At 49.0% G+C, this 14,467-nt stretch overlaps 1 protein-coding gene across 1 annotated transcript in view; it reads left to right on the forward strand.

Moving 5' to 3' along the window:
- Nucleotides 1–12,642, forward strand: part of sorbs2b (sorbin and SH3 domain containing 2b) — a 54,267-nt gene extending 41,625 nt beyond the window's left edge. Inside the window, exons 13-22 of the mRNA XM_035427108.1 lie at nt 102–292; nt 1,535–3,139; nt 4,573–4,655; nt 4,827–4,873; nt 5,077–5,191; nt 5,593–5,721; nt 6,153–6,356; nt 10,832–10,881; nt 11,245–11,351; nt 12,264–12,642. Of these exons, the coding sequence (XP_035282999.1) occupies nt 102–292; nt 1,535–3,139; nt 4,573–4,655; nt 4,827–4,873; nt 5,077–5,191; nt 5,593–5,721; nt 6,153–6,356; nt 10,832–10,881; nt 11,245–11,351; nt 12,264–12,325 (2,593 nt within the window). The 3' untranslated portion in view covers nt 12,326–12,642. The remainder of the gene's footprint in view (nt 1–101; nt 293–1,534; nt 3,140–4,572; nt 4,656–4,826; nt 4,874–5,076; nt 5,192–5,592; nt 5,722–6,152; nt 6,357–10,831; nt 10,882–11,244; nt 11,352–12,263) is intronic.
- Nucleotides 12,643–14,467: the final 1,825 nt, after the last annotated feature.

Genomic DNA, 14,467 nt, shown 5'->3' on the forward strand with positions numbered 1-14,467 from the left:
CTGTTCCACCAGTTGCCCACATCTAACTGTGCATGTTGTCCGATTTTGAGAAATTTTAAATTGTTGAAGTGAGCGTTGTCCGATGTGCGTGTCCCTCACAGCTCGGCCAGCGACTACAGGAAGAGGAGGAAGTCCGAGCCGGTGGTGGCACAGCCCCAGCGACCCCAGAGCAGCCAGAACGTCATTCAGAGCCCCTCCCCCCGCCCCGCAGACCCCCACAGGACCGGCAGCTACCCCCGAAAACCAGTCACCAGCTCCTCACCCCCGTCCCCTTCCAGAGGGCCTTCCAAAGGTAGGCTTCCTCACCGGACCTCCTCATGCTGGAATGGAGAAGAAACTCCCACATCCCAACAAGCACTCTTGTGGTGAAAAGTCAGCCTAGATTTACACCCCTCTGGACTTCTAGATTCCTTCTCTTGCTTATTGGATTTACTCTACTATCTCTACAATGATGGCTGATGCTAATGTCTTATACTTATTTTTTTGTTCTGTGTTGCTACTTGCTTATTGGTTTTAGTTACTCTCTTTTCCTACTTTGGGGCATTCATCTCAAGAAGGCAGGTTCTTTTAATCTAAAATGAACACAGCGGTTTCATGTTTATTGCTGAAAATGTAATTTTCCGTGCAATGTCAGTGGAATGTTTTGTAGAGAAAAACTGTATACTTTCACCAGGAAGACTAGGAAAGTATGATGTCAAAACCCTAGCAACTTCCTAACAACATGCATAAACACTTTTTTTTTAACCTACCGAAGCAACTGTAGCATGCTTACATTAGCAAAATAGCCTGCTGGCTAGTTAATCGCATCATAATTGTAGCCTAGCTGTCTAAGACATATCATATGCATGCTGTTCAGTTCATGCAATGAATCTATTGGCTTAATTTATATTATGCTGCTGAAAACTGTCTGAACACAGTCTAGCTAATTGTAGAGTTGCAGGCTCACATGGTAAACTGTTTTGCATAGCCATGCTATCTGGGAGTGGTCCAATGAAAGTGCTTCCTTCATTTTCAGAAAGAAGGACATTGCCATTATTGCTAGTAGACTGTTTTTTAGACTAAGTGCTATAATTGTTGGTATTGGTGGTATATATAGTCTGTTAGTAAAAGTGTCATTATTATTAATTATGCAGTGATAGTATGTCTGAGCTTAAAAAGTGAATTGAATTGAGCACATGGGATAAAATTACCCGTCCTAAGATACCTTGAAATTCCATTCCAAACAGTCACATGACACCGTCTTGTCACAGATGGTTGGAACTGATTACCCTCGTTGCTAAGCTTGTTACCAGGAAGAGCTGAGATGGTGACTGAAGCACTTTCCTAGTGTATTCCTAGAATGTTAATCCATCAGAGGGGCATGTTCTTGAAACCTACCAGTTTTTTTTTGTTTTTTTTTTCAGTTCTAACGTCCTTCAGGTTTTTATTAATGAGCGTTCTCCCTCTCTGATGCTGATAGGCCCGTTTCCTCACGAGCCTGTTAATTACTTCCCGTGTCTTTCTCTTCCCATGCTGCTCTTGGTGGATATCAAAGGTGGGGTTATTAGCAACGCGCACTCGCCACATTTAGGTTGTTCAGGTCCCACCCACAATGCCTCAGGTGAGCCGGGTCCCACGCGCCGCGGCGACGAGCATTTGCCCGCCGTTCCACCGGGATCCGAGCGTTCCTTCTGCTTCCGGAACGGCTGGCAGAGGCACCGGCAGGACGCGGAGATCTGGAGCAGCGCCGAGGAGGCCGCCTCCCCAAAACTGAAGTCCCGGAGCTGCGACGACCTTCTGGGGGACGAGCAGGGGGGCGCGGGCGCAGGCGGGGCGCAGGCTCGGTCCGAGAGCGTGGGCTCGCTCACACACGAGGAGGCGCCCGACGGGTCGCCCCGGGCCAACGGGGAGGGCTTCGAGCCCCAGAGGCCCAAATCCCGGCACCGGTCGGCCCATGACGCGCCGGGCTTCCTCAGGCTCTACCGGAAGATGCACCACATCAACCGCGAGGACCTGCTGGCCTCCGAGGTCATGTGCTCCGTCAAGTCCCGCATCCTGGAGTACGAGAGGGAGAGGAGCGCCGGCGGAGGTCCGGGCTGGAGGGAGCTCGGCGAGGAGGTCCCGCGGGACATGGTGCCCAACCGGATCTCGGAGTACGAGAGGCTGATCCAGAAGTCCAAGTCCATGCCCAACCTCGGGAAGGAGGCGCTGTCGGAGGGGGGGACCCCGGCCTCCTCCAGGAGGAGCAGCTGCCCCAAGCACCGCTTCTCCATCGAGTTCCTGCTGGACGAGGACCCCCCGAGCCGGAACCCGCCCGAGGGTGAGCCGCAGTGCCCCGGGGGCAGGGGTCCCGCGCCCGTCCACATCCAGGTGACGGACGGGCACGGGATTCACGCTGCCGCCCGGCAGGACTACTCGGACAGCGACCGCGAAGCCGGCGGGTCAGACCTCAGCGACTTCATCCAGGTGGAGGGGTCGTCCTTCTGCAGCGAGAGCGACCTGGACCACTGCTCCCTCACCTCCTCTGAGAGCTTCTGTGGCTCCGGGTACAACCCCCACCACACCCACCCCCACCACCACCACCACCAACACCATCACCACCATCGCCAGCTGGTCAGCTCCTGCAAGGGGCACTGCCCGGCCTCCTACACCCGCTTCACCACCATGGTCAGGCACGAGCGGGCCCGGCAGGAGGGGGCACGGCACCTGAAGGCCGAGGATCCCGACTCCGGCCTCTCCAAGCTGGCCTTCCTGGTCAGCCCGGTGCCCTTCCGGCGGAAGAGGGGCCCGCCCCCCCAGAAGCGAGCGGCCAGGCCGAAGTCCAAGAGCTCGATGTACGAGGCCCTGGACTCGGCCCTGAAGGACATCTACGACCACATCCGGGCCGAGAAGAGGCGGGGCAGCCTGCCGGACAGCAGCATCCTGCACAGGCTCCTGCTGGAGCTGCTGCCGGACGTCCCGGAGCGGGGGTCCTCGCTCAGGGCGCTGAGCGGGCGGCGGCTCAACCCGCCGCGCCACCCGCAGCCTGACGGCGTGCCCGGCCACGCCCCCTACCCGCCCGAGAGCTCGCGGCTAGCCTACGGTGCCTCCTCCTACCGCCAGCACGCGGACAGCAGCAGCCGCAACCACGGCAACGCTAACGTGCTAACGTGCTATCAAGGTGGATTGCTTGCACAGAGCACCCCCTCCCTTCCCCCTCCTTGTCATGTGTATGAGGTGTCTCCACCTGCCCATCCTCAGCCTCCACCTCCTCTGCCATTCTCCACCCGTGTCTTGTGAAAACCGTTTTCTTTTTTTTCTTTTTTTTTTGAGAAATTCCGCCAGGTGAGAGCCCATCAGCGGAATGCCCAGAAAGCATGATTCCTTCCTGTTTAGCCCCCCCTCCATGGACTCTGAAAGGGGTCAATCATTTCGTTAAGTAGCACCCCAACAGCCCACACCCCTTATGTGTTTTTATCATTACAGAGGTATTATGTTTTAAGCACAGAGCGCATGGTTATTTATGAGTTTATACCTCAACTGTTGGTATTACTCTTTTATTCCCTTCCTTTGGCCTTCTTTTTATTCCTTGTTGAAATATGATGCAATCTGGTAACAGTCAGTGTCTTTATTTAAATAAATATATAGATGCATCTGTACTTCATTGTGTTTTATATTTGTACGTGTATTCATTATTCAGTGTTGTGTTGAAGTGTCTATAAAAACAGCTCTTCGTGTTCCTTTCTCATACATCTTTGAAAAGCTACCTTTGGGTATTTATTTAATATTAAGTATTTATTTAATACTACTTGTGATACAGTATACAAGGGCATAAATCTTTTTTCTCATTCAGATATCTGTCTATTGCCTGTACAGCGCACCACTGAAAATTTGACTTATGCTATATATCCGACTATATATGTTCTTAAAAGCCTCTTCTGCTTATAGAAATAGCAGATGAAATATGATTTGAGTCACTGAAGCAGCTGGTCTAAAAACAGGCCCGGATGTTGGCAATGGGAAGGCCTCGTCTATTTATGCATCTTCCGTCTTCCCTGCACAGAAATATGTATTCGCCCATTAAGATGCTTATGTTATACTTCTATATATGTGTGGATACTTTGGCCATGAAATGACAAGTATTCCCATTGTTAGAAGGCGTACAAATATCTAATAGCCCTTTATGCAGTACAGCTGGAAACCGGTGGAGGTATCATTTGGCAAAGGGACGGCCTCGTGATTTAGGCTGTGCCAGGAGGCCAGTAAAAATACACGTCCCCTCAGCTTGGACAACGGCTACAATTTTAGGGTATTAGTGATAGGGAGTAGTTTAACTGTGGTTCATCTGCGTCCTGGGAGGAGGGACACTTTAACTGTTTTTTTTTTTTATGTCTGGTCCGGCTTGTTTTGCCCTCTCATTGAATGACATCATTCCGACACACCCAACCTTGCCACTGAGTGAAACCCGCATGCTCTTGGGAGCGCCATGGCAACCATGCATGCTCTTGGGAGCGCCATGGCAACCAAGCCCAGAGCCATTTCCACCCCCCAACCCCCAAACACCAAACCTCCCACCCCCACCCCACTCATTGTGCTCCCTTCTGATCCCCATAGATAAGGACGCCTCCCGGGGATACTCCTATCCAGAGGTGGGGCGACACACTCCCCAAAACAGAAGACCCACCCCAGACAGAGAAGTGAGAACATTTAAAGCTCTTTTTTTCTCAACAATATGTTCAGTTTAACATACCAGATTATATTTTAAAGCAATGTGTCATTCTTACACTGGGAAGAATGTTGGTGTTGTTTTAACTAATTTACTCGCCACCTATCTTGTTTATCTGACTGGCTATTTTTCTCTCTAACAGAAACAGCCAGCCAGAGCAATATATGACTTCAAAGCACAGACAGCAAAGTAAGTGTCTTTTAAATAGATACATAGATGGTCTGTGTTAGGGCGGTGTGTTTACATGGACTGTGTTAGGGCAGTGTGTTTGCACGCACTGTGTTAGGGCAGTGTGTTTGCATGCACTGTGTTAGGGCAGTGTGTTTGCATGGTCTGTGTTAGGGCAGTGTGTTTGCATGGTCTGTGTTAGTAACGAGCGGCTGTCCCCCCAGGGAGCTGAACTTTAAGAAGGGGGAGACGGTGCTCATCATCAGGCAGATCGACAAGAACTGGTATGAGGGAGAGCTCAGAGGACGGGTGGGGATCTTCCCCATCTCTTACGTGGAGGTGTGTGTGTGCGCCGTTTTCTCCTCTCTGCTGTGTTTGCGTGTGGGTCTGTGTGTGTGTGTGTGTGTGTGTGATTCATTGACTCCCCCTGTTCCCCTAGAACAGTGGTAACCAACCGTGTTCCTGGAGATCTACCATCATGAAGGTTTTCACTCCAACCCTGACAAAGCACCCCTCATTCAGTAGCTGGAGATCTTTTCCAACAGGACAGTAGAGCTCCAGGAGCAGGGTTGGTTAGCACTGCCCTAGAAGAACCAGCCGTGGGTGTATTCGTGTGATTGGGTGCGTGAATGTGATACATTCACATTTGTGATTTTGTGTGTGGCAGTAATGTCTATGCCTGTATCTCTCGTAGCGTGTGCGTTGTTTGCTAAGTCATGCGACTCCGCCCCTCTCTGTAGAAGATCCTGCCCACTGAGAGGAACCAGCCAGCCAGGCCTCCTCCGCCCGCGCAGGCCAGAGAGATCGGGGAAGCCGTCGCCCGCTACAACTTCACCGCCGACACCAACGTGGAGCTTTCTCTCAGAAAGGCACGGCCATCTCCAAACCCCCCCCCCCCCCCCAACCCCCCCCACCCTCACCCTGAAATCAGTCACTGCTTGCTATTTCTTTTTTCTTTTCCATCTGCCCTACACACATCCATCTACAGAAAAGCTATGAAATGCCATCATCACCACCTACATAGCATCCTCACAAGCACTGCATGAGCATTCATAAATGCTTGTGTCAATGACCTCAAATACTGTAGTTGTGCTATGGCACTGCTGATACAGCAAGAAACTTCATAATGACATACCAACTGCCCCACACAGTATGGCTGTGATTATCCACATTAGCATTTATGAATTTCTGTGTGAAGGTGCTATGTAGTGTCGGTGAATGTGCTATGTAGTGCTTATGAAGGAGTATTATAGGTCTTATAGAGGCTCACAGTTTGACACCGTGTGGTTTCGTCCTGCAGGGAGACAGAGTGGTCCTGCTACGGCAGGTGGATCAGAACTGGTACGAGGGAAAGATCCTGGAGACGCAGAAGCAGGGCATCTTCCCCGTGTCCTACGTGGACATCGTCAAGAGGTCCCCCGCCAAAAGCCCCGGCCCCCACACAGAGCCCCCCCTGCCCCACAGTCACCCCAGCGACCGGATGCACTCTCTGAGCTCTTCCAAGGTGCGCACCCCCTTTTCTTCATAAAGAACACCCCTCAGTACACGGGTATCTGTTGAATTACAGCTGCGTCCATGGCCATCTACTGAGCTAAAAGGGAAATGCCATCCCTGGAATGTATGTAATAGTCCTCCATGCTAACCAGAACGTTGCTGTTTAGATTCCCTGCGGCGCAATAGCCCGATACTGCAGGGTACGCTGCCCGAAACCGGTCCAGAATTTCACTGCGCACGTGATTAATCCTGGGTCTGTCAAGTAAACGTCGAACGGATCCCCGGTAAATTTCTCCTTTGTGGGGATACGGGCTCTCCAGCTTAGAGTCGGCTTTAGTTCCAATTGGCTGTCCTTGAGTTGTGATTCCCGGTCTGACGGGAGAGAGTGGTAGAGGAAAAACTTTGATCAGTTTTAAATAGAGTAAACCTGGGTCCGGTGCTAAATTAGATTAATGACTCTGGCTTGCCAGTTGTTCGCCAAGTCTAATTCTGAGGGTGTGTGGGGCTAACCTGACTCTAAAAAAGGCGCACGCCACACACGTAATGTACTGCGTGCTCTGTCCTCGGTGGCTGTCCGGGACCCTCCCCGGGGATTGGTCAGTGTGCTGTGGGTAGAAACTGTAACCCCGGTAACTGTTGCTAAGGGAGAGTTTTGAAGGGAAGCCTTAAAAAATGGCGAGCGTGCTCACGCTCACGTCTCGATGGGGTGCTTTTCTGCCACCAGGCCCTGTATTTTACACCTGCTTTGAAAAAGCCTGGTAATATACACCATTTTGTTTCCAGTTCCCTGTAGCCGATTGGGTGATAAGAAGGTTAGCTGTAGTAGACGGATGAATGACATCATGTATCATGTGACTCTTCAGCTTACTTGTCCTGGACTAGGAGTATGTCACCTGACTCCTCTCCCTTAGTGTCTCTCTCATGTCTGTGAGATCTGTCTCCTTCCTGTCTGTAAGTGCTGTCTCTCTCTCTCCAAAGCCCTCCTCCTCCTCCTCCTACTCCTCCTCCACCCATCCTTGGTTCAGTACGCCCTCCCCCCCACCCAGAAACCGCTCCTTGCCCTCCGCTGCCCCCCAGCGAGCACCCCTGCAGACTGTCACCAACGAGTGGATCGCCCTCACCCTGGGCATCTCCCCCTCCAGCACCCCCGCCCCCACCCCTCCCCCTTTCCCCGCCAGCCTCCTGTCCGAACTGGAGGCCCTCGACCCCCTGCTGTCCCCGACGCCGGTCGGGGCGGGGGGGCAGACCCAGACGCCGCGTAACCACACCCCCGTCGCCCTTAAAGAGGGCCACTTCATTCCCATCACGTCCCCCAAGGCACCCTACTCCCCCGACCCTAGCCCCTCCCCCCTGCAGTACCTGGCCTCGCCCTCCTTCTCCTCCTCCCCTGCCTCCCCCATGTTCGGCGGCAGCGGCGACATTTTCACGCACGACGCCAAGCCGGCCCCAGACAGGAAGGAAGTCGGTCTTGCTGAGGTGCAGGCTTCTCACGAGCCCATCGATCTAATGGTGCGCGAGCCAATCCAAGGGCCCTCCTTCAACAGCGAGCCCTTCTCCAAAGACCAGGAGGAGGAGCTCTGCGAAGAGCTCCTGTCCATCATCCAGGGCAGCCAATCGCAGGGCGAGTTTTCACGGGAGGAGGGGTTTTACAGACAAGCGCCAGACATAACAGAGGAGCTGCCCTTGTTGTACATTGAGGAGGACCCCATTGAGAACAGTAGGCCGGACGCTCTGTTTAAAACCATTTCACCTGTCCAAAGTGAAGACACAAAAGCAGAGGTAGAGCCTGCTGTTTTGCCCGGTTGCCGTGTCGATGTCTGTGCCAGACGTGTCTTTCTTGACTGACCACGTAACACATTACGAAAACGCATTATACTAACAGTGGTGTATTTCCACAGTACATTGTTCGCTGCGATCGTTAAGACTAATGGTGTGTTGTACGCACATTGGATTCATGGAGTCTCCTTAACAGTCTCACATTCTGTCATGGTGGTTGCTGTGGTTATTGAGAGTGTGCGTGTGTGTCTGTATGTGTGTTTGTGTCTGTACGTGTATGAGTGCGTATGCGTGCATGTGTGTCTGTGTGTGTGTGCATGTGCATGGTTGTACATGTGTGCGTGTGTGTGTGCACGTGTGTGTGTGTGCATGTTTGTACATGAGTGTGTGTGTGTGTTGTGTGAGACAGAATGAGTGGTCTGTAACGCTGTTCATTTCTCCATTACCCTCACCAGGCCACGGTCGCCACGGGTGCCCAGTCACGCCCTTCCTCCTCGCCCACCCACCAACCCCTCGCCTCCGCCCCCGCCTCCGCCTCCTCCCCTCCCCTCCGCAAACTGTCACCCCCGTCCCCCCGCACCACCCCTCCCTTGCCGGGGCTCTCACGCTCCCCCACCCTCTCTGCCAAACACCCCCCCCGCCTGGAGACTAGGTCCCCCAAAATCAAGGTAACGGAAGACCCCCGTGTGTGGTGTCCCCTGCACCCTGTCCTGCAGCCCGTGTGGTAACACAGGCAGATTACAGTCGCCCGGTGGACTGCATCAGTAATCCCTCCCCCTTCTGAACCCTAGCGCTGTATATCTCTCACTGAGGGGAAACCATCTGTGTTCAAACCCATAAACTAACCCATAAACTCCTTTAACAGCCCCAACAGAACACTTAGGGATTCACATATCATTAAAAGTTTGCATCTGAAGCCACCCCCATCTCCTGTCTGTGTTGTAGTAGTAATGTAACGCAATAACTAATTGCCCTGCTTCAGTAGCATCAGCTCAGCAGAAGTTACAGCCCATCAGCTTGGTTTGCAGCGGTATGGTAATGTAGTGTTCGCAGAGGAAACTTGCACTCATAAGTGAGTGTGGTTATTTCTCCCATCAGTTACCGAAATACACACCTTTATGTCTACAGCATGTCTTCTCCTTAAAGCTTAGATTCCACACTTAGCCTTTTTTCCCCCTTCGCTATCTTTATTAGCCTTTCCTTGTATAGTGCTCTCCACTCGCCGTTAAACGGATGTGCAGTAGGACAATGGGTGGGAGGCAGGGTTAGTGGCATTCATAAAGATGTCTACTACACTGAAAACAGAAAAGGTGTGCCCATAGACAGCATGCACCCAATCATTTGCTTTGGCCATTTGTATATGTGCTCCTATTCTAATTTAAGCAGCTATTCAGACACTCAAAGGAGATTCACTCCAAGGAGAGCTTGGAGGGGGACGTCGACAGCATGCACGGTCGCTTTGTGTGTCTCCTGAAACAATCCTGAATCCTGAAACACGAACGTTCACGCCTGCGTCTCTGTGCTTCTGTGGTTCTTTCAGCCGGCTTTGAGGCGCGAGGTTATTGTGGTGGGTAAGCCTCCCCGTAGTCCCGTGCTGTCTAGGAGGTCCTGCGGCTCACCCGTTAAAGGCCAAAGCTTTTCTCCGGCTCACAGGGTACGGGCCCGCGCGCACCGTGTGTGACATCATCAGCAGCAGCAGTGGTGGATGGGAAATGGTGTCCTCTTTAAAGTTCACGTATCCCTTTTGTGTCCCAGATCTTATTGCCTGTCAGTAGTGAGCTGAAAGTAGAAGAAATCTGGTCCAAAACTTTCCTGAATATGAATAAAAACTTCACAGCGTTTTTTTTGTGCAAAAGGCAAAGGAGTGAGAGATACAGAAGGGGATACCTCTGGGATGCCTCCTGCTTTAACGGATTGTCTCTCTGTGTGCTGTGGAGCTCTGTGCTGCTCTCAAAAATTAATGCGGAAAAAACAAACAACCTGAAAGCCTTCAGCATAGGCAGCTCGGTTCTGTCGTTGGTTTTTTGTTTGGTTTGTTTTTGGGGTTTTTTTGAGGGGGGGGGGGGGGCATGCATGAAGAGTCTTTCAGCTGTCCTGCACAAGCCTGAGGTCTTACCGAGAGCGGCTTCGTTCGGACCAGTCACCTTGCTTGCATCTGCAATCGCAGTTGCCTGAAAGTCTAATAGTTTGCCTTTTGTTTTGGAATGAGTGTGTATGCTTTTTTTTCTTCTTTTTTTGTAACAGCTGAAATGTTCTGTCTCCTTTCCTGTGTCTCAGAATGCCTGCCTGTGCTCTGAAAATTAAGAGGGGGGTGTTGAAAGGGCATTTGTACTACGGCGCGTTTGCAACCACGTCTGCATTTTGTTTTTATTTTATTTACTTTGCTCTGAGGGATGTTGAATAATGTTTTCTGTGCACACAGCTTAGGCATGGTGTACCCGCCAGACCCCGAAAAGCAGCCCTTTCCCCCCAATTTCCTCCACACAAGGGGAGTACAGTCCTCGCTGTCGGCTGTTTGGCTTGGGCGTCGCTCTCTGTGCTTGAGCCGGAGATTATTGGCGGTTGAAACCTGGCCGCCCCGTGCTGATTGGCCGTGGCGCTAGCAAGTGGGCGTGGCCACGGGAAGTGCGGCTCACGGGTGCCGCGGCAACACGCGGGAGAATAACGCCCCTATAATCGTGTCATCGCTCTTTTTCTCTCTCTTTTCAGTCTCAGCGATCGGCGTACGCGCAAGACGCTCTGCACTGCCAGGGAGAACCGTGAGTTCCTGTTCCTCACTTCCTGTTCCTGTTTTTTGACTAGTCAAGTGTTCCTTCAGGAGTCTCTTAGACAGGAAAACATTTATGCCATTTTATAGCAAGTGTCGTAATCCAGTTAAGTCCTTCTCAGGACTCAACAGGAGTTTGGGAACTATTTCACCCAGCATGCAATGTGTACATAATGATTTCTCATTTCAGGGATAAAATACGTGGGCATAATTCTCCAAAGCCTATGGGTTCCTTTACGTGTAGTATCTTTTCATGGCATTATATTTATAATATATACCTCAGGATTTTTGGCATTTTATTAGTTTTGCATGTCAAAACGACTGCCCTTTAAATGGGGTTCCTGTCACCCTGCAGGTTCCAGGCCATTTACAACTACACCCCACGCAACGAGGACGAGCTGGAGCTCAAGGAGGGCGACGTCGTTGACGTGATGGAAAAATGTGACGACGGCTGGTTTGTCGGTGAGTCGAACAGAAACTTTTGAGTTCTGCTGTATTAGTGCATTTATTGCACTAGTAGTTATGCAGGGATTTTACATTCGACGGCATAAAAATAAAGAGTTTGTTCCTCCATTGTTGTTGTACCAACAGCCACCAGCAAGTGGCAGTCATGCTTTGCGTAACTTAATGGTTCAGTCCAGTGGCTAATTGAACATAAGGATAGCCTAAGGAGAAAGCTGGTTTGCACTGACTACAGTAATTGATCTGAATTGAAATATGTGCCAAGATCTACACAGTGTGTTCTACCACACTTTCACTGCAATGGCAGTGGGTTGTGTGGTAATCAAGTTATGAGCGAGTGTGCTTACAGAAAATAATTTCCTGGATACATGCATAAAACGACATTATATATAATATGAACTACTCTTCATTTGTGAATACTGAAATATGCCAAAGTATAGTGCACATCTGAATTTATTCATTTTCTATTTTCGACTTTGATCTACACATTGGGCCTCATTCAGGAAATATGGGTACGATCACACATACTGTGTGTAAGAATGTTTCAACAAACATTTTGGAATTAATAATTGTTTTCTTATCCGTAGTTGTTCATGGCTGTTTCCTTATGCCAATCACATGAACAGGATTGTCCATAAAATTTACAGTTGGCATTCATCTCATACACCTGGAATATTCACAACAACAAAGGTCTGCACATGCATCATGAATCTCATATTGATTTTTTGTAGGAACATTTTTAAGAACAAAAGTAAGAATAATTTTAGGAATGGTTTTGTGAAAGAGGCCCAATGTGTATAATGCAGGCACCATATGAGTCACCCACGGGTCAAGTCAACATTCAGATGAACCTCCCATATCCAAATTATTCAGTTTCTTTTTTTTTGAGTGTTATTTTTGTGTCTTTTACAGGAACATCAAGAAGAAGCAAGTTTTTTGGAACTTTCCCGGGGAATTACGTGAAGCGTTTGTAACGTTGTTGATACTCGCCTACCTGCTTGACTGTTCGGGAGAACCGAAATGGATGTGAACAGCTACAGAGGAAGAAGGAACGTCACAGACACGTCTGTTTTACACTAAAAGACAACTATAGCTATAACTAGCCATCTTCGTAGAAGACTATTCCAGCAATCTTTGAAGTTTGAAGTAATTGATATTCCAGTCAGTATACGTTGAGCGTCCGAATGCCGTCATCTCCAGGATCTGAAGGAAGAAGCGAACTGCTCCCCGCGATGTGAGGATAATCTGTGCGCCACGTGTGTCGTGTTAAAAGTATTTCACCGTATTATTTTGCTGGTGAACTGCGAATGTTGTTTGGCGCAATGTGACGCGTTCGGTTCGTGAATCAAATCTATGGGACGGCCTGCCTTGTGCTCACGCCGAAAGATTTTTTTTTAAAACTTACGGACATACCAAGTGCCCCGTTGCCTTTCTGTTCATTTTGGGGTACGCTGTCACCTTTCTCTGTGCGGAGGGAAGGATTGCCTTGGGTCAGACAGTGCAAAGACCAGAGGCTGAAGCTGAAGCTGAACGGACAGAGACTGAAGCAGTATTGCGGTGTTGTGTTAGTGCCAGAAAAATGGTTTCCTGGGAAACCATTTGTATATATTCTGATTGACGTATGTAGAAAGGGTGGATTGCAGTATCTTCACATTTGTTGCACCATCTTTATGCCGGATCTTGTGTATTCAAGCTGACAGTAACTGCCTGGTCAAGAACAAACTTCACCAACTTGTTTCTTTTTTTTCTTCTTCTTTTTTTTGATCATATATTTCTGAAGGCAATTTTAATAATTTATCATGACTGGGTGAGCATTACATGTCCATTACCCATCCTATATCTCTCATCCCTCTATTTAAAAAAAGAAAGCTATGGTCATTAAGGTCTATATTAGTAGGGTGTCTCATTTGTGTCTTCAGGCTGTAATAAATGCCTGACACATTGAGATGCTCTGGCTGTCTCCCATGATGCAGTAATTTATGAAACTTGGGGGGGAAGGGGGGGGGGGGGGAGTGGAAAATTCTTTTTCCCTCCTAATATCATTTCATCGCTCGCACCTGTCACATATTTTCTATGTTTCCCTGTAATTGATATGGCTGAGGAAAATGAAGTGTACTTTAATTTTTTTTAAACTGAATTATTTTTATTTGATCATGTGGGGGAAAAAAAAAAACGTATCTCTGCAGATATTTAATATAATATTTTCATTGCACAGGCCTCCACTGTCCAGCTGTCTAATGTGATATGTATGAAATTATTTATAATAACATTTTGGGAGAGAAATTGATTCCCCAAACCTTTATTTAACAGTGTTCAGTTTGTGTTGAAATTCATTTATCTTTAACTTTTCAAAAATGGTGACTGTTACTGAAGACGAAGTGTAATACAGGAAGGAATTTACCAGCAAAAAAATACACTCTGCTTACATTTATTTGCATAAAGGAACCATAGTTTTTGTTAAATTTTCCTGGTTATCTGCCTTTTTGTGTTATGCTTCAGAAGACATACTCAGAGGTATGGGGTCGGCTGTTGTATTGATGATGATGATGACGGCGATGATGATGATTGGTGATGACATACAAAACTATTGTTTAAGCACCTTAAAATGTTTTTCTTTGGGGTTTTTGCATCATCCTGTTGCCTGAACATGAACGTGATGTCTTCAGCTTCTTGTACATTTCTTGAAGCCGTAAATCTGCGGAATTCGCAGAAGTTCTACAGAGTCCCGCTCACCCAGTGTTGGCTTCTGCGCTGCACTGCGATTTTGCAACCCCAGGTTTATTTCACCATCCCTTCCCACCACACAGGAATCCAGAGGGGTGTAACCTCTGGTAACTTAAGTAATAAATAATGAAAGTGCAGGCAGTATATACCAGCAGCGAAAGTGATGTCAAAAGCAAATATGTGTGTGTGTATGTGTATATATATATATATATATACATATATATATATAAGGATGCATGGAAGAGTACATCAGTTCAATTCAGTTTTATTTGTATAGCGCTTTTTACAGAGAACTCTCAGCGCTTTACAGAGAACCGAGGCAAGAAACTTAGCGGAAAGAGCGAATGGAGGAGACACCAGACCTGAACCCCCAAATAGCAAGCACATGAGCT

Source organism: Anguilla anguilla, chromosome 7, assembly GCF_013347855.1.
Source record: "Anguilla anguilla isolate fAngAng1 chromosome 7, fAngAng1.pri, whole genome shotgun sequence".
In the NCBI taxonomy this organism is placed as follows: Eukaryota; Metazoa; Chordata; class Actinopteri; order Anguilliformes; family Anguillidae; genus Anguilla; species Anguilla anguilla.